The sequence below is a fragment of the Oryza sativa genome, chromosome 3 (genome assembly GCF_034140825.1).
Source record: "Oryza sativa Japonica Group chromosome 3, ASM3414082v1".
NCBI classification, from domain to species: Eukaryota; Viridiplantae; Streptophyta; class Magnoliopsida; order Poales; family Poaceae; genus Oryza; species Oryza sativa.
Genome location: NC_089037.1, coordinates 6,374,132 through 6,401,869, shown reverse-complemented (window position 1 = coordinate 6,401,869; position 27,738 = coordinate 6,374,132). Strand labels below are relative to the sequence as shown.

Below are 27,738 nucleotides of genomic sequence, written 5' to 3'. Positions count from 1 at the left end.
CATTCGTCTTATTCAAAAATTTTTGAAATTATTAATTATTTTATTTGTGACTTATTTTATTATCTACAGTATTTTAAGCACAACTTTTTATTTTTTATATTTACAAAAAAAATTTGAATAAGACGAGTGGTCAAACGTTGCAAGCAAAAACTGAAAATCCCTTATATTGTGGGACGGAGGGAGTATAAACTATCCTAATTGTCACGATCCTCGTACTTTTTTTCCCTTCAAAAGCCCACTGTCCCAAGTCCCAACACAACATTGGGGAGCCGCCGCCAACGCGCACGATTTTTTCTCGACGGCGGCACAAGCGATGCAAGTGCAACAGTAGCATGGCCTCTCTCAAACATAGCACCAGCTTAACTCTATCGTGTACAACGAGGACGGCGGCTACATCACATGATACCAATGAGGCCGTCAACCACTGCCACCACGGTGGCGAGGAGCCATGAGCATAAGGCGGTTCGAGGTGGCCTCAGGAATCACGGCAGCGACATGCAAATGCAAACGGCTCCGCATCACGCCATCAGGCCATGGTTTAAGGAGAAGGGAAAGATGGTGGAACATTGTTCACTCCATGTGGCATCATACATTTTGACTCATTTTAGATTGTTCACTCCATTGGCTTGTGGCATCATACAAATCGAGATGGAGGGAGTATTTGCTAACTCGTGTTTATACTAAGTAATACCACCATGTTTAATTCCACCCACAAGATGGACACTTATCAATATAAGCATCTTTGCCAGCAATTTAAAAAATACAGCAAATCTGGACAATCAAATTTTGACCAAGGGAAAGACAAACGGACTAGCAACAGCTATTTTGACCGTCAATAATTCAATAAAGCATGCCCGGCGGAAATGTTCAACTGTTCATGTCAGCAACTACCAGTTCATCCAAAATAAGCTTACCTTAATTACCTAAGCAACAGCCTCTGAAACCTTCATCGAGTGCCCATATCAGCAGCAAATGGGTCAGCCAAAACAAAGTTTACATAAATTAACTTCGACCAACAGCCCTGAAACCACTAGCCCAGGCCACAGCCAGTGTAATAGCAGTACCCTGGTCTCCGTAGTACATATATAAACTACCTAGGAACTATCAGTAGTCTTGCGTACGAGGACTCCATCACTTTGTTGCTTTCTGATGAACCCTGAGTTCCTCTCGACACTCAAGGCTGTTGTTGGCTCGATCTTTCGGTGAGTTGTGATAACTACGATTTGGGAGAAACGTTGACGATCCGACTACAACTGTACGAGACGTTGTGTTGCGCCTTAGCGATCGATACACCTCTCCGTGGGTTGTTGATCTTGCCGGTGCAGATCAACCCTATTCCTGCAAGCAAATCGAAGAAACAAGTAAGAACAACATAAAAGCAATCTGATATTGCAAATAGGAATTTAATACAAATAATAAGTTGGGGTTCTGAAGAACAAGAAGACGGACGGTCTAGCCGACACGCGCGCTGCAAGTAAGTAGCAATGGCTAAACTTTAATCTATCAAAACCCGAGAAACCCTGAAAGGGTACCTAGCTACTTATAAGGGTGGGAGAACGACCAAGAGGGTCCTAGGGTTGTGCTCCACCTGGTTGGGGCGCACCTCACATGGGCCCCACTTGGGCCGGGGTCCCAAACGAAGTTACAAGCCCAAAGGCCCATGACAGGTGATGTTGCACCTTGTTTCTTCATCTGCGGTTGACTGGGATGGAATTTGGTGATGAGGTTGGATCCGTTGGAAAGAGGACTCCGAGAGCTTTCCATCAAGTACTCACGGGCCGAAAACGGAGCTTGTATGGAGATTTGGCGGCCGTTTGAAATCAGCAGTGTAGCAGGTGGCCGAATCGGATTCCAGCACTTGGATGCCTTGACCTTGATATCTTCTTGTTCATCCATGATGTGAGCAATGGTTGCATCCGTGGTAGCCATGGTCACATCACTTTCCTTCAAGATTGAAGATCTGCAAATTACAAACGGCTGAGAATGACAACAAGCAATCTAGATCAAGTGTCCTTTGGTAAACTAAGCAAGCACTGTTTTATAATTTCTTTATCAAATGATCATGTACAAGATTGATTCCTTTTTCCAGTTAAATGCAACAATCAACTAGCTAGATTGAGAAAGCCATAAGGAATATGTGGCTGAGAGTGAAATGTTGTACTCTCCTGCCTTTTCTACCCCACAAGATTAAAGATCATTCTGGCCAATAAGAGAAATTCCAGAAACAAAAAAGTCAAAATTTTTAGAAACATGGGAATGACAACTCAACTTAATACTTCCTAAAGGGATAGTCATCTTCACAAAATATATAAAATGTACTAATACATTATCAAATGAAGTTATTTGCACATCTTGCAATATTAGGGCCTAAATTCATCATCTAAATTAAAGACCTAAAAGTGCAACAAAAAAGAAGAATAGCAGATTATTGTATCAATCTTTGTTTCATAAATTAATATTTAGCAACTAAAGAGAAAACAAAGTTAAAAATACCTGTGCCCACATCATCAAACACCCAGGTACAATCTCTTGCAGAGAAAATGTATTTGCCTGGACAGCATAATGTCATTGTCAAGTTATGTCCCTCATATAGAAACGAACAGAGGGAAATACACATGTAAATATCCAGACATAAAAAAAATCATATAACAGTATCAGAACCAAGGCCCATATCCATATGCATTTACTATAATATAAAAGCTTTGTAGTAGTTGAAAGGATTTATGCATACCTCTTGCAAACACCTCTACATCATTTGATATATTTAATCTCAGACTTATAGTGCACGTGGAACCTTTGCACATGCGGAATATACCAACCTGTAAATTGAAACAATTCAAATGATAAAGATGGTGGTTAAAAGGGAGAAAAATATCGAACAAGAGAAGAAAGCCTAAAAAATTTATACGTGGTGAAAAGACTTGCTATAACCCAAAACCTACTCTGACCAAATTCAAATCAGCTCCTGCTAAGGTCAGAGTGGGAGACATATCTTGTTGATCATAACAATTCTGGTAGCCACAATTGTGAAAAAGTTCATTACAAATGCCCAGAAGAGTTATGCGCATCATCAGGTCAAAAAGGTGTGTGATAGATGAAGCAAACAACAGGGACAAAACCAAGAAAGTTGGACAAATTCCTAACGATTCATATGGTCAAGATGGCATGGGCGATATGCTAAACGGATCCTTTCTCAAAGAAGGAATGAAGCCTCTTCATCTAGAAGTAAACAAGTATGATTGATCAGATATAAAAAATATAAACATTATTCTGCCACTGTAGAAAAAAATTGTTTGATTTTGTTGATTACATTCAAACCAAGATATATGATGAAAAGAATGAAGTTGGTGATGATTGGAACTGCTGAGTCAAGCAAAAATGTGAACCCATATGCAGACAATATGCAAGACAAGAAGTTGAATGAAGAAGGTATGGTCATAACATAGAAAGGTGATCTTAAGAAGCCTGAGGTAAGCCTGAAGTAAATGCTGGAGCTTTAAATGATGTATACAAGGTTGTGGAATACAAAAGGAAAGAAAAAACAAGTCAATGTTTGGGCAACCTAGGAGGACCTAGAGCCAGGGGGCCTTCCCAGTCAAAGGACAAGATAAAGCTGAAAGACTGATAAGGAGGAGAAATTTGGAACGTACTCCTAAACATTCCTCAAATTCCTTTCAAACTATATCAGATAGAGATACATGCATGAGAAAAGCTAGATGTATGGGTTAGCAGATAAGAGAGAACTCTGGTGAGATTTCATCAAGTTATTGAAGTTTTTTAAAACACTCGAGCTCTGGTGCAGAGAAGTTTATTCCTGTGAGTTCACAAAAATAGTGCTCTAGGAAAATAAATCTAATTTTAAAGTTGCAGAAAGTTAGGAAGAGGATTCAGGGCCTTTTAAATTCTAATACCCCCTAAATTACAGCGTAAAGAGTAAAAATAAAAATAGAAAAATGAAATTGTAAATTGACAGGTTCTTTATGGGATTGTAAGCATGCATGTAAAAAAAGGAACAGCAGATCTCAGTTATAACAGCTCACTCAAACTCAAATCTGAGCTGTATTGGCTCCAACACCCTGATTTTCAAGACTAATTAATAGAACTTGGCACAAACCAATCAGGTTAAGATATTATTGACAAAATACGAATATAAGAGGAAAAAGAAAGAATGCTTTCAAAGATTGGGTTGAGGTTTTAGCTGCAAAAATAAGCACTACTCCCTCTGTCCCAAAATATGGCTACCTTTAGCTATAAATCTGATCAAAAAGAACACATTTGACTTGGCTGTTGAGGAAAGGCGATAACTACACAGAGTATTTTTGTAGGATAGTTAATGGTAGTAGAAAGGAAAACAATACCAAATCTAAAAATGGGGAGAAATTATTACTGGGGCAGAAACTCAGATAGAAATGCTACTGACTAATGACTTCTGTAAGGATTGTTAAGGCTAGCGCAGGCAATTTGATCCCAATATATTTAGCAGGGCAGAGACTATCAAACATTCACAATGTTGAATTGGGTAAGCCTTTTAGTGAAGAAGAAATAAACAAAAAAAAAAACGCTCCAAAGAGTTTTACGACAATAAATTTGATGTTAGTGGCCTAGATTATGGGATAGTTACCCTTCTAGACTTCTTCCAAAAGTTGGTCATGTTGAGCAAATAGCTGAATGCAACAAGGCGGACCCATCTGCTAAATTATTTGTATGAACTTGTAATTGACATTGAGATTAGAGCCTTACATAGTTACATGAAATTGATAAGACAAACCTAAAATGCCTCTATTAACAGGAATAAAACAGATGAGACCATGCCCCAACATGAGACTCTACATGAAACCAAAAGAAGAAAGCAAATGAACATTCCCTGTCTAGTAATCTAGTGTTTGGAAAAATGATGTTTTAGCCCAAATAGGCAGGGGTGGTTGAAACGGCATGTGTAATGCGACACTTAGTGCCAAATAACAAACCAGATAGGCACACATGTCCAGAGTTAGAAAGGTGCAAAGCAGTGCTGATCGTATAGATAAGATGGTACAGGAAATGTAAAATAATGGGTTGATTCCTCATTATTTGATGATGACATAGCAATGTTGCAATATACCAAGGACAATTCTCAGTCTTAAAAATAACTTGGGAAAAATATAGATTCCAGAAAATGGTGATTCTGTTGTATATATGAGTACAGGTTTCAAAATAAATTTAGCTAAAGGTGAGGTGTTATGGGGGGAAGATCTTATGCAAACATGTTCAATTGTTGATTAGGAAACTTTCCAATCATACCTGGAGTGCATCTGTTAGTGCATCTAGAACACATGTGACTAGGATAAAGTAGATGAGAAAAATAATAAAAAGGCTTGATATCTACCAGGGAGATCTGTAAATTGATGACAGGGCCACTTTGATTAATGCCAGTTATCCAACATCCCTACTTTACTGTATGTCCATGTCCTTATTCCTGAACACTGTCTGGCAAAGTGGTGGACAAAGATAGTATCAACAGGTCAAACAGGATAATATTTTGTCACTCAAAAAAAGAAAGGGGGTCTTGGTATTAAAAATCTGAGGCAATGAATGTAAGTGTCCTTAATAAATGTTGGTGGAAACTAGAAAAAGAGGAAGGTAGATGACTCATCTTGTTGCGCTGACCTACTTAAGGTTCATCAAAACATTCATTTGAAAGGCAGGAAAGTCATCATTTGTAAATTGTAATGGTGATAATAGCAGATAATGAGAGGCTAAATAGATTGGTGATAAACCTTGCTCAATAATATCTGCTATTTATGATATCTGTGACAAGGATAAATTAGTGAGTCAGTGCTATACCAATGGCAGCAAAGTTTTAGGAGATGGTTAACAGGTTTCCCAAAAGATAAATGAGATATGTACTGTCACAAGCGCAACATGTTAGTCTGTCTGTTGCTCCTCATGTTACCACAGGATCTTGGGGGAACGAAGGCAGGTTTTTTAGTGAAATTCATATAGATGATGAGAAATTATGGTGATAGTTCTTTTACACACGTATGGAAAGCTAAATACCTGTCAAAGTTCAAACATTTTTGTGGTTGTTACAAAAAGGTATGCTGTTAAACAAAGGTAAAATATTGAAAAGAAATGGCTGGGTGATCCCAAATACTTTAACTGTAATCATCCTGAAACTGTCCAACATTTCTTATTTGAATGTGCTACACCTGTTGTTTGAAGAGAAATTGCTATGTTCATTCATGCTGATGCTATTCCCAGATCAGCTACAAGTTTTTCCTCATGGGTTGAGAAATTCTTACCCAAAGGTTAAGAGAGACATGTCACTGGGCTAGGCAGTTGTGTTGGGCAAAATGGAAGGCAGGAAATAGAGGCTGCTTTGGAAAGACAATTCAATCTCATAATTCTCCATGATTGTATTGCCATAAAGTAGAGCTGCTGAACAGGGTGAGCAAATAAGAACTCCTACAATAATCGGAAGGCATGTTGGCATGTAGTATGATGGGATGTGATACTGCTAGTCAACATGTCTCTGCTAATGTACTTCATGCTCCCAATGATATGCCTACAAGACTGCTAGTCAACATGTTTCTGCTAATGTACTTCATGCTCCTAATGATATGCCTACAAGGGACAGCTACAGGATGCGATATGCCTGGAAGACAGAGAATTGTGGCGAAAAGGATGTGCTTTTGGTGTCCAGGTATCTCTTCTCTCCGGTTTGTTCAGGTATCTCTTCTAGACTAGCCTTTGGTACTGTAGTTAGTAGATTCCGCTTGCCTTACATTCTATCTGGCTTCTGAACTATATTTTCATCTGCTATTGATATAATATTTCATTTCCCATTCATCTATAATGGAAATATGGACATCTTAGATTCAAAAATAGCAACACTAAACACTCATCAAAACAAAAAATAGAAGTCACAAAAGCTCCTGTCTTTTATATGTAGTAAATAAATGCTATCTTATAATTATATTTTTTGCCTCTCTTAGTGGTCTGCCCGCTAAAAATGTCTTGTAACTATGGACCAACATAATGACATTTATAGCAGATATAAAGTAAACTTACTTGTATGTCTACGCTGGAACCAATGCCTCTTCCTTTGTCAAGATGATCCTCGCATATTTGCATAAGTTCAATCTCCAACTGACAGCAGCAACAAGAGTAATAAATGTGTGAGTTAATGAGGAGATCATAAAGTGTAATTTTTCTATCCACTTCACTCACAAAATAATAAATCACCTTTACTGCTATTACTGTTAATAATAAATACCTCCACTGTTGTTGCAATACACTTTCAATTCATGGATTGAATGATATCACCAGCTCTAACTCCTCTATTCTCAGCATTTGATCCATAGGACACCTATAGTGCAATTTGTCATGTACAGCCAACAATATGTGATAAAAGAGGTAAGGATTGTTTAAGAAAGTAAGAAACAACAGTCAATATATACCTCTTTAACTATTAGACCCGAATCAATATTACATTTGCGAGAGATCTTCTCCACATGAATTGGATCTAGAAACTTCATGGCTGAAAGTTTCATCCCAATATGCAAGCGAGGGATATAACTACACATAATTATCATTTATTAGTATGTGTGAAATGCATTTGAGTTTGAAAAGGTAAAGGTTGTTCTATATTATTAGTATGAGTGAGATAGACAAATTAAACTCTTTTTGGGACGAAGGTAGTATTATATAATGCAGCAAAAGAAACTTACCCAAACTTTTTCCACATATCCAAGCAATGAAGTATAACAGATGAAGGAATAAATCCCATTCCTAGAACATTAGTCATCCCCAAAACTTGCCCATTGAAGTTAATAATTGGCCCTCCAATGCCAGACTAAAATATTTAAATTATCGATATCAGAACCAAAAGCAACAAAAGTTAATACTAATTTATAAGATAATCGTAGTGATATTTATACCTGACCAGTCGTGAAACCAGTATACATATAGTAGTGGCGCTCAAACATACTTGGACCCTTAAATTGGACACGCCCATGATTGATAGTCAAATTTAAATCATCATCTCTACCAAGGGCAAATATGTCCTGACCACAAGTCACTTCACTGCTGAAACTAGGAATCTTAGCACATGAGTCTACATCAACCTTAAACAGAGCAATGTTAAAGTGCCTGTCATAATGTAGCAAGGCTGCTGGTACAGTTGTCTCATCTTTATCTAGCAAGTGAGCGTAAACCTAAAAATACAAATGCAAAAGACATGTGTTACATTATTTTAAGAATAAATCACATTATTTAACAAAAGTGTATTATTTCCTTTACTTTCTAATTAAAGTGTTGTGCTCTATGTGTGTGCTAGACATGTATTTATTTGTGTGTGGCAAAAACCTAAGCTCAAAAGACCATTATTACTTTGTATGTCAACTAACAAAGAGACTACAGTTAAGTTTGTATGTGAACTCACCGTAGCATCAGGTGAATACTCATCTGAACCTAACCACTGGTCCATCGATGAGTACTTTGAGCAGATTAGACGTGCAGATGTAAGGACAGTGCACACTTTACTCTCCTCATCCCAATTGATGAAAAAACCAGATGACCGTGCCATTAATGTGCCATCTGTAGATGCAATGATTGGTTAGGAAAAATAAATCATAAAATAAACACGCAATAAAAGCAATGATTAGTTAGCAAAAATAAATAACAGAATATACACAAAATAAAGGCAGTGTATTACATACCAACATAAGATGAAAGGCTAATAACAACTTTAGCTCCTTCTAGAATTGTTTTGGTCGAAGAATCACGAACAGGAAGAAGATTTTGATTTCCCATACACGAGCGAGGAACATGAGGGTCAAGTGTTACAAGCTTCAATTGACGTTCTGCACAGTGAGACAAGTTACAAAAGTGCACGGTGAGACAAGTTCCAAAAATAAAAACACGATAAAACTATGGCCATGTTTAGTTCCCCAAAAACTTTTCCCAAAAACATCACATCGAATCTTTGGACACATATATGAAGCATTAAATATAAATAAAAAGAAAAACTAATTGCACAGTTTGCATGTAAATCGCGAGATGAATCTTTTGAGCCTAATTAGGCCATGATTAGCCATAAAGTGCTACAGTATCCCACATGTGCTTATGACGGATTAATTAGGCTCAAAAGATTCGTCTTGCGGTTTCCAGGCGAGTTATGAAATTAGTTTTTTTTATTCGTCTCGCGGTCTTTTGGTGATAACTGGGACAGAGGGCCAACGCATGGGAGAGCTGACCACAGACGAGGCCTCCGTGGAGGAGGAGGCATGCCATGCACCAAGTGAAGTCGCCGCCGCCGCCTCCACCGGCTCGCTCGTGCCTCTCTCCAGAGGAATTTTCCTCTCGCCTTGTTGCGATGATGCCATAGCTTCCGATTGAGCTACCCCTGCCCGGTTGGTCGGGCTGTGCCGTCGCCGTTGCCGTTGTCGTTGTCGTTGCCGCCGCCGCCGCTACGCCCTTGACCGGGATCCCGACACCTCTCCAACCTTCTCCATGGTCGTCGGTGCCATATCCTGCAGTTGTCAAAGGAGACTAGTAATATGCACATGCTAAACACTACGGTGTAATTCTATTATCTTTAATAACTATTAAATTTTCATGATAGAAAAAATATTTTTCTATGATCTAAACAATTGAGCTTTAACTCAATTCATGTCGTACATAAGATGTATTTCACGCCAAGTACAATAATATGATATTGTGTATCATATTACAATAATGTGTACATCAATAAGGGAATAACCAATTTCCATATCATCAATAAGGTTCACATGTTCAAGGGTATTTCTATGCATTAAAAGAGCTAATTGTTCCTGTCCACTTATTCAAGCAGCAACATGTTTGTTTTAGAACCTTTATGTTCAGAACTTCAAAGACCAAATATCTAAGTGTAAGAAGGATATGATCACATCAACATAAATGGTAGCAAAATTCATTAAAAACCAAATCAATGTGGATGATGTAATTGATGATTACTTAGAAAACCTAAACTGACCCATGGAAACTGATGATATATGCATGACACTAACTATTTTCACCGACATGTACAAATATGGTTTCAGACATAAGAACAAAGGAGTAATATCTCAATTCATTTCCCAAATTGGATACGTCATGCAATCAAATTTGGAAATTCATTTCTCAATTCATCTCCCGAATTGCATTATCCACTCTTTCAGAGTACATAATAAACAACAAAATACGCAGCAATTATTACACATTTTACCTCTACCTCCAACAACATAAATATCATTTCATACGACAGTCGTTGTACAAGCAAATATATATACATAGCTTTCCATTCATCTAAAAAAAGAATATTCCACCACAATTTTCATTCACACAAAGTAGAGAGTTAAGAGAAATAAAGTAGCACTACCAGGCACGAAGGAACACGTTCTACAGTGCAGTCAGTCCCATGGCACTAAATTTCTAAATATATTGTAAATAATACATGTATATTAAGAAAAAAAGTTAAGCTGCAGCAGAATATGGATGACAGTACTAAAGGCCATAGGAGAAGATTTAAGTAACCTTGAATTAAATAACCATGAACAACTGACATGTGCAACAAGCTAATAGGTGTTGTCTGATTTAAGAGTTAGATAACCCATACAGGCAACTTTGTTGCATGGGCAATCGACTTTAATAAGAAGTATAGTGCAGACCAGCACCATTCTTATGGAGAAGCATATCATACACTTATTCGTCAAAGAACCAGTGAAGTACAACTCAATGTACTATGATATTTGTCATTGTTTTTTTTATTTTGTAAAATAAAAAGTGTGCATAGATGCCCTCGCTTATCTTTAGAAACAAAAAGGGTGGATAGTCGCACTTAAAAATGAAAACGTAAAATGATCAAATACATGAATGATGCATCTCGTTGTTTTATTTTGGTTGATTCTTTCAGATGGGAATAAAGAGAGAGAGAGGGGGGGAGGGGGAAGGAGGATGATATTTGTACCTTCCGGTGAATCAGGTTGATGCAGGAGACGTTGTTGAAGAGGCCGGGACCAGTGGGCGTGCGGAGGCTGTTGACGAGGTGGAGTGGAGGCAATTGATGACGCGCAGAGGAGAGGAAGCAGTTGGCTATGCGGAGACTGGGGGCGGCGCGGTGGGACGCGTGGAGACGGCAGGGAGGATGGTGTCAACTATACATCATTGAGCACATAGGCAAACAAGGTTATGAGGTTTCTTCTGCCAGTAACCAGCAAACTGCTGCCCACAGCAGCAATGGTACACACCAGAATAAATCAATGATACAACCTAGCTTCCATAATATTTATTTTGAGAAGGATAAAAGGGTCAGTGTTGCCTACAATATAGTTCAACATAACCATCTCACCTAAATGAGAAACATCCCAAATTTATCATAGGAAAAAAACTGAAAAAAAAAACCATTCACCTTGATCTCACCAATCCAAATGTATTAGTTCACCCCATTCCACAACCTGATCTTCGTGGAAACATTGTATGTACTGAACAAACGACACAGCAATTGGAATTGTGGAAACGGTATAAATCAAGATAGTTTCTGTACAGAAAGATTGTTCGTTTCCCACCAGTTATCCCCAAAAAACCAAGACCTATTAATGGCTCTTGTATAATGGAAACCACAACCCTTCAGATCTCAGTCACAGGCTCACAGCGTTAACATTAGGCATAAACTTACCGGTGGGCGCGCGGAGGAGACCGAGATCAGGGGCGCGGAGAAAACCGACGAGGCGGGCGCAACGGCGGGACGATATTCCGGCGACGGAGTTCGAGGTGGAGATCGGGGGCGGCGAGGGGAAGGGACGTGTCGGCGGCGGGGGTGTGGGAGCGCAGGTCGCGGCGTACTGGCCGCATGCAGCGGGGAGTGGGCCGGGGTGGCGAGCGGAGGGGAGAACCGGCGGCGCTGCGGCGACGGTGATGTGGGACTGTGGGGGGCGATACGATACGGAGGGAGTGTGCGCCGCGGTTGCGGAGGTGGGGGCCGAAGCGGAGGGGGAGGGAGGGGGCAGGGGGGTGTGCGCACAGTAACACCGTTGGATTATAGGATAGATGAATCCGAGCCACTAGATCGGTAGGATGTAAATCAACCATACAGCTCAACAAATGCTTTTATTACACATCTAAGAGCAGGTACAATAAACTAGTTTAGCCGGCGATAAAACTGTCATATCAGATTTGTCCATGAGTTGCACAAGAGAGAGAGGACGAGTGGGCGACTAAATTGTCGCTGGCTACACACACAACCCAACGCAAGTGCAGCAGCACCAGGCTAGCTTTGATTGGGACAAGCGATTGTGGGCCCACGTGAGCTGACTCGATGCAGGATGAAACAACAGCAACAAGATTAAAAAATTGGATGGGGAAGCTAGCTAAAGAGGGCTCTTTGTTTAGGCTCAGGCTTATTGGTCTAGACTTTTAAGTCAGCTTATTGGCTTATATGATTTATAAGCCAGTGGATTTAATGTCCCAAGTTTAGTGGTGGAGTCATACATCTATTTCATATAAGCCAAAAAAAACTTCTCTAACCTAGCTTTTGGCTTAATAGTGTTAGAGTGACTTATGGCTTCAAAAAAGCCAAATGAAAAAGCTGCTTGTTTGTTTTGGCTTGGACTTTTCAACTTATAAGTTGGCTTATAAGCCTAAACAAAGAGGGCCTAAACAAATAGATAATAGTCGATGTGAACATGCTTATTGTATACATTAGCTCTTAGCAATATCTCTAAGAGGCTGATGTGGTCATTTTTGCAGCCCTTAGCGGGCGGCACTATTGACCTTGTTCTAATGGTTCAAAATCATCCAATCCAACACCTAGAGGTGGCCAAACGGGCGGCCCGGCCCGGCACGGCACGGGCACGGGTCCGGCACGGCCCGTTTCGGCACGGCCCGTTAGGCACGGCTCATGAAACGGGCCGTGCCGTCCCGACCCACGTGCCGAGCCGCCGGCCCAAGCACGGCCCGTGGATGGCCGGGCCGTGCCCGTGCCGGCACGGCATGCGTGTGGCCCGCCGTGTCAGTACGGGCCCGTGAATGAAAAATGGGCCGTGGACGGGGCACGGTTGGCCCAGGAACCGAAATGGCGCGGAAGGATGCGATGCGGACTTGCGGAGGTGGCTGGCGGGCTGGGCCATCAGCTAGGAGGGGTGCTCAACGGACTTGCGGAGGCGGCTAGCGGGCTGGGCCGTCAGTTGGGAGGGATGAGATACGGACTTGCGGAAGGATGAGATGCGGACTTACTACAGTAGCCGTGCCGTGCCGTGCCGGCCCGCGGGCTCGGCCGGCGGCCCAAGCACGGCACGGCTACTCGTGCCGTGCCGGCACGGCCCGTTACTGTAGCAGGCCGTGCCGGGCCGTGCCGGCTACAGGTTCCGCCGTGCCTCAGGCCGCCCGTTTTGGCCCGGCCCGTTTGGCCACCTCTACCAACACCTCAGATAATCCCCCACGTCCCCCCTCCTCCCCTCCCGCACCCATCTCCTCACGCCCCGCATCCACCCTCATCCCTCCTCTCTCTCCCGCATCTTCTCCTCGCACTCTCTCGCCCCCTCGCCGCCATGCGGCGGATTTTTCATAGAATCGAGGCGCTCCTCCTCCGCAGTCCGCACCACCATCGCGCCGCGCGCCTCCCCTCCATCGTCGCACCTCCCCAACATCGCCGCGCCGGCGCCCACCATCGTCACTGCCGCCCATCGCTCTCCACTGCGCCCCCTCGCCGCCGTGCGCCCTCCCAACCCTAACCCCTGCCGCTCAGGATCCCCCCTCCCCCGCCTCTCCTCCTCCTCCCCACCGCCGACGACTAGCGCCGACGTTGTCCCCCCCCCCCCCCGCCTTTCCTCCTTCCGCCCACCTGCCACCGACGCCGCCACCCCAGGCAGTGACTCCTCCTCGCCGACGCCGACACTGAATCCCCCGCCGACAACGCCACCGCCGTTGACGCCTACTCCTGTGGCAGTGTGAGTGTGGAGGACTGCTGCTTCCTTGTCTTCATCAGGTGTGTGCACAATTTGTGTTTGTTAAAATGCTTATGTGAAAAAGCTGTGGGTACAAAATGATATGCTAAAGATTATCTTTTCCTGTTATAGGTAGATTAATAATGGTTTCCCTAATTCAACTTTCATATTGCTGAATCTTTTGGTCTACATTGATAGCTGATGCATTGGGGGGGGGGGGGGTGATTATACAAATGATTTCCGTTGGTAATGATTTTTCCCTACATTGCAGACAGAGGAATACCGGACAGTTGTTGTTTTTCTTTCTTTTCTTCTGTTGGGGTGGGTTCATTTAAGAAATACCCAGTTTGTTAGGTTGATCACATGTCCCCATTTTGATCTGCGACGTCACAGACAATTCTCTTGTAATGTATATGTGCATTGTTTGTCAGAAACCTGTTGAATGGGAAACACCATCATAATTATATGATCCAGCATTATTGTCACGCCCAAAAATTTAGCCCAAATTTTCAGACTATTTTGTGCATTAAATCCCTGTACAGGATCAGCTAGGGTACACAAAACGACAAGTAATAAACAGTTCCAAACATAAATAAAGCGTAAAATACTTACAGAAGAGGCACTTAGTCCTCACACCGAAACAAAAGCAGCAACAGTGGAAAAAAGGCGATCCTAGCGGGGCTTCAGCTCCACTCCACAGGCAAAACTCAACTGGGGTCTGAGCCTTGGTCTTCTAACTCCGTCTTCAGCTCAGAAGCACTACACTTCTGAAAAGGGGGAATAATAGCAAGGCTGAGTACAACCACCGTACTCAGCAAGCCACACCAACGATGCAGACGTGCAAGGGGAATACAAGGATGGTTTGAGGCTATTTGCATAAAAGGCGGTTGTAAAACGTTTTATTGAGCAAAACAGTAACACTGTTGAGTAATTAAAGTAGCATTAAATCTCCACTGATCAACGCTACACCACGTTGAACAGGCCCAACCAAAACACCTGAACTACAGTGCATTGAGTCGATTTATTAAGGTGGGACTAATCACGGTGAATCTGGTCGACCGCCCATAACCGCGGGCACGGCTATTCGAATAGTTTTACTCTGATCAGAGGTGTACAACTGCCCACAAGACACAGCCCCACGACATGTTACCGTGCGCTGACATGCCACCACGACATACCGGAAAGAGGCCATGACAGGACCTTTCGCATAACCCCCTCTAACCAAGCACACCACACCTTAGGTTTCAACCCCACTCCTCGCAAGGCAGCGGGCAGTCCCCTCTCGTGCCTAGGTGAATCCGGAAGCTGCATAGGCCGTCGCAGGGCCCATCCAAACTCCATCACGCCTACCCTTGCCTGGATGCGTTAGCTAGAGGAAAGCTACACTACAAGCCCAGCCGTTGCCCACGCTGACTTGGGGTAAGTACGCTGAATTCTTCCAGGGTTTCCCGCGAACCGGTCCTTAACTGCCATGGGTGTGATTAGCAAAGCCATGCACCCACAGCCCACCATACAGTCGCATTTTAGTTGGATAATTACGACCATGAAGCATGGCCAGATGTCTCGAGCACGCAGCTCATTCTGATACTAAAAAGGTCTAATACTGTAATTATCATATCAACTGAGCTAGTTGTAATTAAGCATGGCTAAGCATATAGTTCTAGCTAGGTCACATAAGTAACATGAGCTAGTCGATTTATTACCCAATATTGACAAGGGACAGATATCAAGTAAACATGGCATAAGCAAGCAGATAGGTAATACCCGGATCCCATGTAATTAGCAAGACATGCATGTTTATTTACAAACGGTAAAACGTTTATAAATTAGGATCAAAATGCTCAAGGGGAATGTGTGACTTGCCTTGCTTCTTCACTTCGATCTTCCGAACTCTTTTCCTCACGACCGCGGACTTCCAAAACGACGGATTCTACACGCTGGCACGCAAAATGAGGAAAAACTCTAATAAAAACCAAGGAAACATTACATAAAAAGTAAACTTACATGTAGAACTCAATTTTAGATGAATTTTGCAAGTTGAATGGCGCAATTTGGAGTTCGAATGAATTAGATATGAATTTTAGAAGTTTTGAGCCATTTATATGAATTTCTAGAATTATTATTGATTTATGACGCAATTATTAAATAATTTCTCAAAGGAAAGGCCTGCTGCTGACGTCATCAAAGGGGAACCAGCGCCGACAGGTGGGCCCCAGGCATCAGCGGCTCAAGGGGGCGGCCCACGGTGGACACGGTCCACCGCGACCTCGGGTGCGCCGTGGACCAGGACCACGCCGGTCCACGGACGGCCACAGGGAAGGGCGGGCGCGGCCGAGACCGGCCGGCCGAGCGGCGGCGAACGGCGGCGACGACGGCCTAGCCGGATGGCCACCGGCGGCGGCGGCGCAACGCGGGCGACCGGCGAAGGGGAGATAGAGGGAGAGGGAGGGATGCTCACCGAGCGAACAGGACGACAAGGTGAGGACGGGAAGGCGGCGGCGCTCCTCGGGGAGACAACGGTGACGGCGGTCCGGCGGCGTTCCGCGAGCGGGAACCGGCGGACGGCGGCTGCAAGGACATGGGGAATGCAGTGGTATGGTTAGGAGGATGGGAGAAGGCGTGAAGCAGCGGGAAAAACCGGCCGAAGGCGAAGGAATTAGGGGAGCTCACCGGCGCGCGAAGGGAAGGGGAACTCCGGCGGATTTCCGGTGAAGAGGGGCGGCGGCCGAGGACATCCTCGTCCTTGCGGAGCCGTTTTGGTGGAGAAGAGTGGCGGACAGGCCTGCTCTCGCGGCGGCGCAACTGGCTGCGGTGGTGGCACGGTGCTGGAGCGGCTCAGGCGGCGACGGCGTGCGGCTGGAGGTGGCTGGCGGTGATGTAGCTCGGGTCGGCGGTGGCGGTGGGGTTTCGGCGACGGTTAGGGGAAGAAAGGTGGGGGCCGGGGTGCGGTGTGGAGCGGCGATGCCGGCGGCACAAGCGGCGCGGCGCGGGGACGGCGGGAGCGGCGGCTAGAGGCGGCTGGAGCTCGCCGGCGACAGTGGAGAGAGGTAGCGACGCGGGGAGAGCGGGAAAGGGCACGGGGAGCTCGGGCGAGGAGGGGAAACGGAAGAGGGGAGCACGGGGGTGCTTTATATAGGGCTCGGGGATGGAGATCGTGGCCGGGAGAGGCGGGATCGGGCGGCAACCGGCCGGCGACGTGGGACGCCGACGTGGGCGAAGTGGAGCTCAATTTGGCGCCAAAAATTGGGGAAAAGTAGGGGAAAAGGTGGAGGAGGTGGTGGGGAACCGATTTTACTTGGTTTGGGCGCGAGGGCGTGAGCGGGAGGACCCGGAATCGGCGGCGACGTGGGCGGCAACGGGCGGCATGGCGGCTTCGGGCGGTTGCTGGCCGGGATGGAGGAAGGTTGGGGATGGACCTGACAAGTGGATCCCGCGGTCCCACTTGTCGGCCTGAGGGAGAGAGGGAGCAGGGGGTTATTTAGACTTCAAGGGCGAGCAGGCCGAGGGGGAGAGAGAGAGAGGCCCGAGAGGGGGAGGGGCGCGCGGGCCACGGGGGAGGGGAAGGATTCTTGGGCCGGAAGTGGCCCAAAGTGAAGGAGGGGAGATTTAATTGTTTTTTTTATTAAATTGGTTAAATGAACTTTGTGCTATTAAAATTACTTCTTGAGCTCCGAAAATTTACGGAAAATTCCGGAGAGTATATTAGGGCACAAAAAATATTACAAAATATTCTCGGCCAATGATTTTTAAAGGAAATTTCAAATACTCCCATTATTTCACTTGATTAAATTGATTTAACTTTTATTTAATTTCTAGAAAATGCATTATTTAATAATTTTTAATTCCGAACGAAAATCGGGGCGTTACAATTATGAAGTCTGATGGTCATTTCATAAAAATCTCTTGATATGATTTTATAAGTGAACAGAATAAAATTAGTTTGAATGTACAAGCTAATATGAAATGACCATCATCCCTCTATCTCCCACCCATTTTTTCTTGAATTTTCTTGCGTTAACCATAGCTTCTCTTCTAGATCTGGAATTTTTTTCTTCGCCGCCTCTCCGACGACTACCTGCCACCGCCGCCTCAACCAACATCGCCGATCCGGTCTCCCGTTGCTGTCCCTCGGCCGCTGAAGTCTCCTCGGACTCCATCTCAACCGGCATCACTGCCGCCGCCGCTGTCCCTCCGCTACCAAAATCGTCACGCATCGCCGGTCTCCTCCGACAAACTGCTTCGGCGACCTCCTCCTCGGCCTCCGCCTCAACCGCTGCCGATATGGAGCCACGCCGTCGTTCCTCCGCCGCCGAAAGGTATCTTGAACCAAAACATTCAGACTGAAGCACCTCATGTGTTTTGTGATCTTGAACCAAAACATTCAGCCTGAAGCACCTCATGTGTTTCTTTGAGAATTGGAAAACATAGGCTGGAATGCAATGTTCTGTAGACTGATACTTAGGATGTTTTGTAATAACTTAGGCTCTGTTCGAAAGAGCAGGTTGGGAATGTTTGGCTCTGGCACGAAAAACGGAACGATCCATTAGCGCGTGATTAATTAAGTATTAGCTAATTTTTTTTTTCAAAAATGAAACAATATGATTTTTTTTAAACAACTTTCGTATAAAAACTTTTTTACAAAAAACACATCAAAATAGTAGTTTGAAAAACGTGCGCGCGGAAATCGAGAATGAGAGGTTGGGAACCATCACAAACGAACTGAGCCTTAGAGTAGCTTATGACTATAGATATATATGACAAGTTCATTTTCAATGCAGCTGTTTTTTTTTAATTTCGGCTTATGACTGTTGAAAAACACAAAAATAGATTGCATTGTTTTGTAGACTGATACTTAGGCTGCTTCAACTTCTGATAAAATATTAGACTATATCAATTACTATGAAATTTACACTCACTATATTACAGTTTCTAGATAATCAGAATCAATCAATTGATAATACTGCCGGGCCAACGCCAAGCAGTTCTATGATTTTCTATAATTTATATAGAAATATAGAGTGCAATACATTTTTTTTTACATTCAAACTTTAATTCTACTGTGCATAAAATTGAAACCTATGGTGCTAAAGTTATGCTTTATCAATCAGTACTATTTTCTATATATCTTTGGTTTCTGACAACATATAGCAGCTTTGGTGAGGTCACAATCTGATTGCTCTTATACATGTTTATGCTTTATACTTCTAAGTTGCCAAATAGTGAACAATTTCAGTTTGTCAAGTACTATCACGAATGCTTAAAATTATTTATGCTTAAAATTTCTTCATAACATGTATTTCTTCTACATCTACAGTTTCACAGCTGCTCTAACCAAACCGGCTTCTACTTTTCCCACAGCTGTGGAACCAATCAATCTTATGCAGATTCATGTTTCTTTTTGTTCAGTTATTGCTAGAATGGTTTTTGTCATTTTGCAAAGTGAAAATATTAATAAGAAATCAAGAACATCGGATAAAATGCAGAGGAATAAGAAATCAAGAACATCGGATAAAACGCAGAGGAAGTTGCAAGGGAAATTCAACGACTAACCACACATGCTGACATCCAGCCTCACATACACGTGCACAACTTCATAACGAAGTCCATTATTGGACTTGGCAAATATAACCGTATCTTCATTTTCAAACAGGAAAAGGAATCTTTGAGCTTAAGGAAAATATCTTAGATACAAAATTCTCATCTTTAAGATATAACCGTATCCGATCATTTTCAAACAGGACCAGGAATCTTTGAGCTTAAGGAAAATATCTTAGGTACAAAATTCTCATCTTTACCAGGAACAGACAGGTAAAGTAGGTTCTACCAAAAATTCATAGATCATCGCAAACGTAGAGCAAGTTGCAACTATCTCAAAAAAGTCGCAGCATGTTCACCCATACACACAGCATCCAGAAAGAGGTAAAGGGGGCGGAGCAATGTTGAATCAGGGCCAGCAAATCATACAAGGAATCCTACAAATACAAACAATCGAAATTAGAAACTTATATAATAGGCATTAATTTAAATTAGGAAACATATGTGAACATTAGAAGGTAGGTCGTTCTTGTGCCTTACCCCATTCGGAAGAGAAATGAAGAATGAAAAACTGCCATTGCCACCATGCAAGAGGCCCGTAACTTGAACCTGACCATTCAGCAAAGGCCCCCCGGAGCTTCCTTGTTCTGATCGAATTTGAACCTCAGACAGCATCGTTGTAAAACCCAAAGGATTCACTGGGCTTAACTCATCAAACTGTCGACCCGGGTGTGAGATCTCTCCAGTGACTGCAGTCCGATTCCTCGTAGGATGTGGCCAAGAGACCATGACAACCTTACTGAGAGGTTTGGGAAACTGAGAAGCAATAGGTAATGGGGGGTGAGGCATCCCACAGCGCAACATAAAGTGGACTCTTGTGCTCTGAATAAGAAGTAAATCGCTAGCACAGTCAATGGCAAGCACTGTTCCTATTACATACTCCCTCGCAATCTGATTGTTATGCTGGAGCTCATTCAGGTACGCTTGCTACATATGGTCACAGATAATATGAGGTTGATACAGAATATTAATATCGTCTACATCTATTGGCTGCTCGGCATTGAACACTGGGCCTAGTGCATGTGCACATGTCAACACATGAATATGCAAGGGATCCTGTAGTAATGGTTCTATCACGAAACCAGGGCAATGCACGGGGACTAGGCAGTCCGCCACCCTCTGAGCAAGCTGATCATCCGCTTCTGGATCATCAGGAATAGGAAACAAATGATTCTGCCAGTCTAAAAGAAGATTAGGTTCTGGTCGGAGCTCCACACAAACGATAGAGCTGACACAGTTGCGGTATACCCATCTCTCTAATGCATTGGAGAAATTGTCTGGTGGTGCCATCTATTGAAATAGTATACAGATAATTAAACCTTAATCAGACAAACCAGAGAACTATGAACATAAGCAATTCAGCCATGTGGCGCATTGAAATTTACAGTTACAAGTCTGACTAGGTAGAAGCAATTCCAGCACAGCATATTGGAGAGCATGTGACCAATGAAAATTTACAGTTGGCAATTTATCATTTATCATTAACTAAAGACATCATTAAAAGGAATAAAGACTGTGATTAGAAGGAAATGTCAGAAAGATTCCACATGCTATTTTTGTGACTAAGCTGAATCAGGTCCACATCTTTTTTTTTTATTGATCTGTTACAAAAAGACTGGGCGCACATAGTGGGTGGTTATTCTGTGCCAACTGACAGACCCACTAATGTATTCACAGTATTGGAAAGAAGTGTCTACCCGATGGGAGTGCAATTTATACTCAAGGGTAGCTGCAACAACATGGGCACTTGTAGACAACCATGCATATGTTTTTCTTTGTTATTGGACAGGTCCATACGAAGAACAATTTCATCAATCAATTACGGGTGGAGGTAAATACCCTGTTGCGCTGCAAGGTGACTGCAAGGCAACTTCCAACCCGAAACATGGAGAGTCAGGAGACCAAGACGATTGACAAAGCTTATGAGATATTGCAGGCTAAAATAATATGTTCCATTTATGTATTGGTCCTAGTTCCTAGCTAGGTTTGATTCCGTAGGAAATCCTACGTCTAAGAATTGAATTGTATGGTCTCCCACTCTTCAATCTAATCTAAACACGGAAGGGCAAGATTCGCGTGAGCAGTATATTACCAGCCAAATCTCGATCTGCGTGGAGAGGAGGCGGCAGCGACCTGCACAAGAGCCGGAGGACGAAAGGGCACCAACGAGACGGAGCCGGCGGTGGAAGGGCGTGGAGGCGGTGCCGGCGCAGCTCCTTGGCTCGACTTCGCAGAGGCGGCTGAGGCTCCGAGGGTTCTCGTGTGACGGCGCCTACGGGCTAGGGCTCTGGTGGTTGGTGGTTTATTTATGCTAGACAGCAAGAGGACGAGACGATGGGTAGTCTGATGTGCACCGGGAATTTGCCCTCCAGGCCTCTCATCCAACTCAGGCCAGGCTGCACACTGTGGGACGGGCCGGCATCCCGGCGGCCGAAAACCAACTCTCGCATCGCGTAAAATGAAATGAATGGTTGGGTGTATGATAATTCAGCGTCACAAAAGAAGGTTTATCAGCACCTCAGCGTGTCACAAAACACAATATGACAAGTGAGCACCATGGCAAAGAGAAGTGATGCACGCGTGGAGAATTTTTCCCCGTTTGGGAACCCAACTACATGGAGTATGCACATCGAAGGCTCCATACTAAATGAGAAAAAAATGATGGAATTATGTTTGGCATGAGACCTGGAGTATCGAAAACATGATGTAAGAGATGTGATATTAAATTAGCACATTTGATTAGTAATATATGTATTGGTGGCGCTGCCATGTGTGAGCTGACTCCATAGCCTTTTCGCATTCATCCTTAGACTCTTAAATTTTCATATAAATCCATCCAAATCTACATAAATAACCATGAAAAATTTTCTAGCTCCACCACCACTAGGACTGCCCTAAATACTCAGGGCAATTGAGTGTTGGCACAAATACCTTCCTTTGGTTTCAGGAAATCATTCTACATTACGTATCGTGCCATTTTCGAAAAGGAAATGTGCTCTTGTACCCTTTATATAGTTGAGTCGCATTTGCTTATTTGTGGCCACGGCCCGAGTACATGACAATCAGGTCCAGGGACCACATGTCATGCGCATATACGTGGCGAAAGAATAAATGCCATTCACTTGTTGCAAAATTGATCCTCCTAAAGGAAACTACACAAGCTGTCGCATCATACGATCAGCAGTGCTAGGGGATTTTACCTCGAAAAGGAGTTATGTAGCATACTACTAGTAGGGTGTTCGACTGAAAAAAAAAACTGTAGGTCCTCCTTGAGTTGCAAAATCGATTATTCTAATACGTGGCAAAGCCATTTTTTCTAATAATATTCTGCCCCTGGTGGCCTGGTGTGAAGTTGTTTTTAGTTGCATCATTTTAGAGCATCACGCACAAGTGGATGATTGAGACCGATGTGTGCTGTTGGTCCAGCCTTTGGTTGAGACAAGTCGTCCTTGCTTGTCGCCACCCTCGTGCTTCTATTGCCTATTGCCAAGTCGTGCTAGTGTGACATCTCTGTTTCAGGTCATAAGACGTTTTTATTTTGGTTAAAGTCAAACAGTTTTAAGTTTGACTAAGTTTATAAACAAATATAGTAATATTTATAATACTAAATTAGTTTCATCAAATCAATAAGTGAGTAAAAAACTTTAAAATCCTAAGTTGAAAGTTTTCAAATATGAGTAAAAAAACTTTAAAATCTTAAGTTGACAGTTTTCAAAATTTAAGTCAAAAGTTTTTGAAATTTGAGTCGAAAGTTTTTATAATTTAATTAATTTTATTTTTACTTTTCAATTTAAATAAAGTTGTAAATATTTCAATAGAATGTTGTCATTTTTTTTAAAAAAAAGGAGTTGACACTCTTTTTGAAAAAAAAAGAAAGAAAAATTACATTTTTTAAGGAAAATGATCAACGTACAACGTACACATCCCGTACGGTAAGGACGTCGTCTCCACCCCAGTCTCCGCGTTTCCACGTGCGCGCGAGATATGTTTCTAGCGCACATGCACTACTTAGTAATCTCGCTACTTTGGAGCTGAAGCACGGCTGCAAGGCACATGGAGGGGAGATGAAAGGAAATGCCACAAGTAAAGAGATTTGCACTCGGATGTAGATCCTCTACAATACTGTTGAATATCAATGTCTGCTACTGTACCAGCAACACTGTAGGCAATCCCCACTATTTCGTTTCATTTATACTTATGCTTATAAGCTAAAATTTAATTTTAAATATGTTTTTGTGTTTTTTCATCGTGGATTATTTTATAGCTAAAATTTAATTTTGAAGTTGATTTTTTGGTTTTTCATCGTTGTTTATTTTATAGCATTTACTAGACAAGTATATGGGTCCAAGCGAAACAATGATCCAAGTCTCGTTGAATATGGGTCCAAGCATGCATGTCACAGAGAGAGCTAGTGGGCATTTCAAAGATTCAGAAAATGTTTCCCGTAGCACACCCAGGGGCGTGCCTAGGTTATACTATCCGGTGTCACAAGATACCGGGTAGATTATTCAAATCCTATATAAATTACACTATATTAATTAATATATTAGTCAATAATTAGATAATTAGTATGTATTGGACCCCCGGTAACTTTTGTTCTGGGTTCGCCACTGAGCACACCGATAACCACTCAGACTGGGCACCCTCACACCCCCCCACTCTCAGCTTTACTCTATCTCCTTCCTTGCTACCTCCAGATCTCACCATTCCTTTCTTGCTCCCTCCTCAAACATAGGAATGCAACAACATCTCATCATGATGATCCTCCTTGATACACCGTTGCTCACTACCGGAGTGCGGAAGCTCAAGATAGGCATAGGCAGAACGGGAGAGGGGGGGAGGGCTCAGGGTATAGTATGTGACAGCGACCTAGGCGAAGGGAGGAACCAAGGGGAAGCAACTGACGATGGTGGCCTAGGGGACAGGGAGCTCAGTGCCATAATGGCATAGATCCGAGCTAGGAAAAAGGGGGTGTGGGGTGATGTAAGGGGCCATGCTCTATGAGGCCTTGTTCGGTTAACCCCCATAAGAAAGGGATTGGAGGGGATTTATTCCACACCTATTGTGGTGTGAAATTATTCCCCCTCAATCCCCTCTAAACGGAACAAAGCCTGAAGGAGAATTGGTGATGATGGCATAGCCGCGGGCGGTGTTTGAGGAAGAGGTTAGTGGAGGTGGTAATTTTCAGTTAAATCAAATGTTGCACAACATATTTTCTGGATGTATTCAACAAATACTTTTTGTAATGTTTCAATAGTTAGAGCTATATGTTTCACGTCTGATATAAAAATGCTTCAATTAGAATTTGGCTGTGTTTCAAGTCCCTTGATATAAAAAAAAGTTGTACTCTGAGTCAACAATAATGTTTCATTAAGTCGTTTTTTTCGCTTTGCACAGTTCAGTGTTTCATGGGAGGTCAACTGTCTTATCCCAAAGATCATGTCTTTGAGAGTGGCATTTTCTGAACTTATGCTTCCCTCTGAAGGGCAGGCAGGCAAGGTTCGTCATTGGGTTTGGGAGTTCTAGCCTTTGTAATTGAAAAAAAAATAGAATAAATATATAGAAAAAGGCCGTAGAACGTACCTTCCTAGGCCGAAGACCATCTGAATCCTTTGCAAAGTGATAACTGACATGTCCCTTTTCTTATATATCCAGCAAAACGTGTGTATAGGAGTATGGCGAAACATAGTCCCGATAGTTTCTTCAACAAACATGGGAACGGCAACTACATGAAGAATCAAAAAGCACACGGTTAATTGACAACAGGTCTAACTAATGTAGCCTTTTCTGAAAATCTTAAGGAGTACATACATACAGAAGAAAAACTAAAGGAAACTTAACTGATTCTGCAGAAAGTCCAGCATGGATATAGTTGAGCGAATAAAACTGTAGCAGTTAGCACCAAAATTAGCACAAGCATTAGAGCAGTAAAAAATGAGAGTAATTTGTGGTGCTTAGCTGGAGCCCAAGTCCTCCATAAGCTTCTATATGTAGGTCGCTTAATCTGGACAGCTAGAGCTGGTCTTGTGCGTCGCGCCTTTTAGTTGGTGTATGGATGGGTGGTTGTGATTTATGGGGAGGACAGTTTATATTCTCTCTTTTGTATTTGTTTTCTTTATCTTTCTTCTTAATTAAATGAGGAACAATTCTCTAATGTGTTTTCGAGGAAAAAAAAGTAGGTTTCTAACCTTGAGTAGTTGTTCATGTATACATCCGGTTGAGCTAGAGAACCTTGCTTGCCCAAGACTCTTTCTGAGATTGAGAGAACGAATTCTTTTTTTAATTTTTGCCACTTCAGAGATCCAAAGTTTATTGCTTCCTCGGTTTGAAAAATGCACTTCAGTGATCCAATTAGTGTTGTGCGAGCGTTCGGTGTCTCTCGAGTCTGCGCAGTAAGATTTCTCCAGCGTTGGGAATCTGCAAAAACAAATTTGGTAAAGAAAATTTCTACTAACAGCTAGGAGTAAGAAATTAAATGAAGAGGACAAAGATTGCTGAACCCCTGTCCCATCCCCCACCACGCATGCTGCCCACCTCTAACGAAGAGATTTGCCTTTTCAAGCTCACACCACCCACCACCACGGCACTGCTGATGCCTTTTGAATTACTAGCTCACAGTGGTGGTCGAGGTCATCAATGGCAGCAAGGCACATGTGGAGCAAATTGGGAACACGACTGCGCATGCAGTACACCGGCGGCGGCACTCTACTGCATGCACGTACCGGCATGGTCATGGACTCATGGAGATGCTAAAATTTAATGGAAACATGCTAAGGGTGATAATAAGATTCAGATCTAGAGTATTGAACAACTAGTTAGGGCTACTGTGGAATGGGGAGTCCGGATCCGGATCTCGCGGCCATGAACGCCACCGGAACTGGATATCTGATTCTCTTCTCCCTCGTCGTTGTACACAAAAATCCATTCCGTTGATAGGGATCAGCTCCGAGATATGCAAACAAACTTGATAACCTACCTTGAGAGAGGGAAAGCTTCAGCACAGATCTCCATCGCCATTATTGTCCAAAGAAATACTAATTAGCTCGATATGTTGACGTTGAGACGGAACATCCATACCCGACCACAAAGCATATCGGCGCCGCCGAGGACGCCGCACGCCCGCACGCGCATCACGGTCGGGATCCGGCCTCTTCATCGATAGATCTCGGCGAACATGTCGCGAATCGATCGAGACGCCACCGTGGCCTCCTCATCGATCGATAGATCGATCGAGATGCCACCGTGCCTGCCGGTTGCACCTCCACCGCTCCACGTACGTTCATCCCATCTTCGATCCGCGTGATGTGTATATGTGCATGGGCAGACAAAACTCCGGCCGGCGAAGGAACTCGGCCATGGAGATCGAGGAGGAAGACGTGCACAAGTTGGAGGATGCGTCGAGAGAGAGAGAGGAGAAGGAAAGTGCCTTGCGTTTGGGGAGGAGGAATCGAAGATGTAATAGCCGGCCATAAATATGATATATATGGAGCCGGCCTCACAATAAAGAAGATGAGAAGTGGGCCGATCTGGCGGCGCGGAAGACGTCGTCACAAATCTACCGGCTCTACGCCTCTACCGGCGACGTTTCCGCGCGGTCCTTCAACCAAAAAAACCAGATGCAACAGGTCCCTCAACTATTAAAACTGATGTAGATAAGATCTCTCGACGGTTTAGATGGTGGTTTTGGCTGACGTGGCGCCTACGTCGCAAATTCGACTTGGTCTTCATCTGACGTGGCGCTTACGTGGCAATTTGATCCGAAAAAATAATAAACCATGTGGGACCCACATGTCTGTTTCACATACAAAATAATAAAAATGGTGGGACCCACGTGGGCCCCACATGTCATCCTCCTACCCCTCATCTTCTTCCCGTTATCCTCTCTCTCTTCTTGACGATGTGCACTAGGGCAGCGGGCGAAGTGGGGCGACGGCGGCCGGAGCGGCGGCGCGCGAAGACCACCTCCAACTGCGACGAGCTCGAAGACCACCTCTACGTTGCCGCCGCCGCCGCGGCAGCCAGCACACCCACTGCCTCATCCACTCCGACCACGACCCCGCCGTCCTCCAACTCCAACCTCCTCCTCCACCCGCTGCCCGGCGCCGCGCCCTCCAAGTCCAACCGCATCAGCCTCCCTACCAATCCCAATCGCAACCCCAAACCCTAGCCTTCCCTCTCCTCCATGCCTCCCGTGATGGAGGTC

General features: G+C 43.6%; 1 protein-coding gene, 2 long non-coding RNA genes and 1 other non-coding gene across 11 annotated transcripts; 1 reads left to right on the top strand and 3 right to left on the bottom strand.

Moving 5' to 3' along the window:
• Positions 1-800: 800 nt before the first annotated feature.
• On the bottom strand, positions 801-17,352 carry LOC107276814 (uncharacterized). Of its 7 annotated transcripts, XM_026024215.2 has the most exons (17): positions 16,611-17,352; positions 16,399-16,508; positions 15,804-15,877; positions 14,553-14,707; positions 10,967-11,153; positions 9,237-9,512; positions 8,700-8,843; positions 8,423-8,577; positions 7,920-8,195; positions 7,710-7,834; positions 7,440-7,557; positions 7,256-7,348; positions 7,051-7,128; positions 2,732-2,819; positions 2,494-2,550; positions 1,589-1,960; positions 801-1,338 (listed from the first exon to the last, which is right to left on the bottom strand). In XM_026024215.2, the coding sequence occupies exons 6-12, from the start codon at positions 9,271-9,273 to the stop codon at positions 7,280-7,282; spliced, it is 924 nt and encodes a 307-aa protein (XP_025880000.2). In that variant the 5' UTR covers positions 9,274-9,512; positions 10,967-11,153; positions 14,553-14,707; positions 15,804-15,877; positions 16,399-16,508; positions 16,611-17,352; the 3' UTR covers positions 801-1,338; positions 1,589-1,960; positions 2,494-2,550; positions 2,732-2,819; positions 7,051-7,128; positions 7,256-7,279. The 7 variants fall into 7 exon arrangements, with proteins under 7 accessions (XP_025880000.2, XP_066165194.1, XP_066165191.1 ...); XM_066309097.1 differs by lacking the exon at positions 14,553-14,707; XM_066309094.1 differs by lacking the exons at positions 14,553-14,707; positions 15,804-15,877; positions 16,399-16,508; positions 16,611-17,352 and adding exons at positions 5,366-5,466; positions 11,675-11,979.
• LOC136355895 (uncharacterized) lies at positions 13,846-14,411 on the top strand. The gene is made up of 2 exons (XR_010740452.1): positions 13,846-13,981; positions 14,212-14,411. It is a non-coding gene; the product is annotated as an uncharacterized lncRNA (long non-coding RNA).
• Positions 17,353-20,339: 2,987 nt separating the features above from the next.
• On the bottom strand, positions 20,340-22,178 carry LOC136355894 (uncharacterized). The gene is made up of 2 exons (XR_010740451.1): positions 21,628-22,178; positions 20,340-20,825 (listed from the first exon to the last, which is right to left on the bottom strand). It is a non-coding gene; the product is annotated as an uncharacterized lncRNA (long non-coding RNA).
• A 3,646-nt stretch (positions 22,179-25,824) lies between these two features.
• On the bottom strand, positions 25,825-26,984 carry LOC4332093 (uncharacterized). Of its 2 annotated transcripts, none has more exons than XR_001544588.3 (3): positions 26,613-26,984; positions 26,070-26,511; positions 25,825-25,952 (listed from the first exon to the last, which is right to left on the bottom strand). It is a non-coding gene; the product is annotated as an uncharacterized protein (transcript). The 2 variants fall into 2 exon arrangements; XR_010740450.1 differs by having other exon boundaries at positions 26,070-26,507.
• Between the last annotated feature and the right edge of the window lie 754 nt (positions 26,985-27,738).